This window comes from Pterocles gutturalis, unplaced genomic scaffold (assembly GCF_000699245.1).
Source record: "Pterocles gutturalis isolate BGI_N339 unplaced genomic scaffold, ASM69924v1 scaffold33221, whole genome shotgun sequence".
In the NCBI taxonomy this organism is placed as follows: Eukaryota; Metazoa; Chordata; class Aves; order Pterocliformes; family Pteroclidae; genus Pterocles; species Pterocles gutturalis.
Window position 1 is genome coordinate 2,282 of NW_010104080.1, and position 2,929 is coordinate 5,210.

The 2,929-nt window shown below is 58.9% G+C and overlaps 1 protein-coding gene across 1 annotated transcript in view; it reads right to left on the reverse strand.

The window, feature by feature from the left end:
* SELP (selectin P (granule membrane protein 140kDa, antigen CD62)) overlaps nt 1–2,929 on the reverse strand; it is a gene marked incomplete at its 3' end in the record, with an annotated part of 5,545 nt that overhangs the window by 2,041 nt on the left and 575 nt on the right. The window contains 5 exon segments of the mRNA XM_010086948.1: nt 3–23; nt 160–345; nt 479–584; nt 586–686; nt 2,697–2,879. Of these exon segments, the coding sequence (XP_010085250.1) occupies nt 3–23; nt 160–345; nt 479–584; nt 586–686; nt 2,697–2,879 (597 nt within the window).

Below are 2,929 nucleotides of genomic sequence, written 5' to 3' on the forward strand. Positions count from 1 at the left end.
ACTGAGCATGGGGCAGGTGATGGCTGCAAGGGTAAAGATACACTTCAAACAGGAGCCTGGGGACTACGAGGCTAAACTGTTGGAATGAAAGGACCAAGACACTGGAGAACATCCCAGGGTCAACTCTAAGGTCTGTGACACCTTGAGCAGCAGCTCTACCTTCACAGCGTGGGACATCCCCAGTCCATGTCCCCGTGGCCATGCACTTGCGGCTCTCCGACCCCATCAGCACAAACCCTGTCTGGCAGGAGAAGGCACACGTGGAGCCGAAGGCAAAATCCCCGTGGAGGTGGGAGCAGTTCAGCTCTCCTCGCTCTGGAGCGCTGAGCACTGGGCAGGTCATGGCTGCAAGGCAATGAAGCACACTTTAAGCAGAAGCTTGGGGACTGGGAGGCTAAACTGTGGGGGCCAAGAGGCTGGGGAACATATAGTGTCACCCTAATGACAGTGACACCCTGAGCTCTTTCAGCAGCTCTACCTTCACAGTGTGGGGCATCCCCAGTCCATGTCCCCATGGCTGTGCACTCGCGGCTCTCCATCCCACTCAGCACAAACCCAGTCTGGCAGGAGAAGGCACACGTGCTGGCAGGAGAAGACACACATGGAGCCGAAGGAAAAGTCGCTGTGGAGGTGGGAGCAGTTCAGCTCTCCTCGCTCTGGAGCGCTGAGCACTGGGCAGGTGATGGCTGCAACGGGAGAGCAGGTCTCAGAGACAGGATCAATGAGGTTAAATCTATGGATTAGGGCTGAATCCCAATCGAACAAACACAAATTTATGGTAACTTGTATTTGATTTACCTTTCTCACCCAGACTATTCTCACTTCTTCACAAACAGTGGTAACATAGTTGGTACAATGATTTTTCTGCCATACAAGTGATTTCCTGGGAGGGGAGTTGCTGCTCCGCCAGAGCCCTCTTTATCCCCTGCACTCTCCCAGGTCACAGCCCCCAGGATGCAGGACCACGCTGCTGCAGTCCCCTTTGCCTCCCTCCTGGAGGGGAGCAGACCTGCCTCCATCCTTGTCCCAGTAGCAGGGGAAGCACCCTCAGATGGCTTTGGGGCTGCAGGACACCAGGATGGGATGACTGTCATGGCTGTGGGGGTTGTGTGCCAGGACCGCACTTCACTGCATGCTGGGGAAGCACCCAGGGTTTGCTGGGGAAGCACCCAGGGTTTGCTGGGGCAGCACCCAATGTTTGCTGGGTCGAGCGTCCCACCAGACCCCACCAGCCATGCACTGCAGCCTCTGCGCTTCCCTCGCCTCCAACCCTCCAGGCAGGAGAAGGCACACGTGGAGGTGAAGGGAACGCATCGTACAGGTGGGAGCAATTGCCCCGGCCCCTTTTGGGGGCAGGCAGCTGGGGGCACGCGATGGCTGTGGGCAGACCCAAGGCAGCAGCCTGGTCCCTCGTGGTGCCTGCAGCACCGTCAGCCTCGCTGCAGCAGCGGCCTCTGCTCCTTTTTGGAGTCAACCCAACTGGCAATGCTTGCTAGAGCAGCTTCGTTATCAGCAAAGGCGACTGACTGACTCATCTGATTCTTTGTAAAAAAGAAAAATCAATCATACATACAGCCAGCAGGAAAAAACACTGAGCTGGGAAAGCAGGACTGGGAACTTAAAAAGCCTGGAGCAGGCAGGCTCAGCCCAGCTGCCTGGGGGGACTTCCACTAAACTGTGAGCCAGCTCCTGACCCTGCCACCCTTGGGGATGCTGGCCACAGGACCATCACATCAGGTCTCTGTGCTTGTTCCCTTAACTGCAGAAAGCTTTGCTGGTCTTGGCTGCCTTGACCAAGCCCTGGGTTGGACCACAGCCCCCCCCCCAGCACAGGTGCCATTGGCAGCACGAACTTCAAGGCAGGTTTCTGGGTTGTTTTTTTCTTTTAAATATATATACAGCAACCCTGCCCACCCCCAGCCCCTCCTGCTGGGTCTCCCAATACAGAGGGTCCCCAGTTGTGTCCCATGTCTGTTCCAGTCCTCGACTCATCCTGTCCTTGTGCAAGACTGCAGATGCACCACGCAGTAGCACAGGGAAGGGGAAGCAGGGCTCTCACACCCCCTAAAAAAAGCCCAGCACCTCTCTGGAGCACCCAGTGCCTGGCTGCAAACCCTGAAGCCAACAACGGGAAGACTTTCCCTTCCCCTGCAGCATAACATACCACAGCTTTCTCTCTTTTGCGGCTTCCTGCCCTGCTCTGTCCCTCCCAGCTCGTATCTAACCTCATCTCACCGCTCCTTGCCCTGCTTGTGGCAGCCCAGCCCTGCCAGGATACACCCTTCCCCACTGCGGGATGGCAGCCCCCTTTCGCTCTTCTCTGAGGACCCCTGAGGTGCTGAGCACCCCCCAAGATGGATCAGGGTGGGCTCAGGGAGGAGCAGAGGGTGCCAGCAGGTGATGGAGGTGCCAAGGTCCTGTCCTGCCCCTGTGCTCGGTGCAGGCAGGGTGTTGATGCCCGGGTGCGAGGAGCAAGAGCATGGGGACAGCCAGGGAGAGCGGGGGGCTTATCCATAGCCACAGCCTCATCGGGAAACAGCTCCCTGCGTGCAGCACCAGGAGCTGCTTCCCCAAGGGCAGGGGCACAGCAAGCCCAGCTCATGGCTTGCCTGAGCGATGTTGGGCATGCAGGGCTGGCCCCCCCCCAAAGCATCAATGCCGCATCCCCAAGACCCCCAGCCCCTGGCAGGCCCTACCTGCACACGTGGGGGTCTCTGCTGACCACTGCCGGGAAGCCAGGCACCGCAGCGTGCCTGCCCCTCGCCGCTGGAACCCCTCCTGGCACCCAAACACGCAGGTGGAGTTGTAGCTGAAGTCTCCATAGGGATGGCTGCAGTTCATCTGTGCTGCCCGGGGCTCCAGCTTGGCACACTGCACAGCTGGGAGAGAGTCGGTCCCGCCAGCCCCGGGGAGCACAGTGAACTCCCCC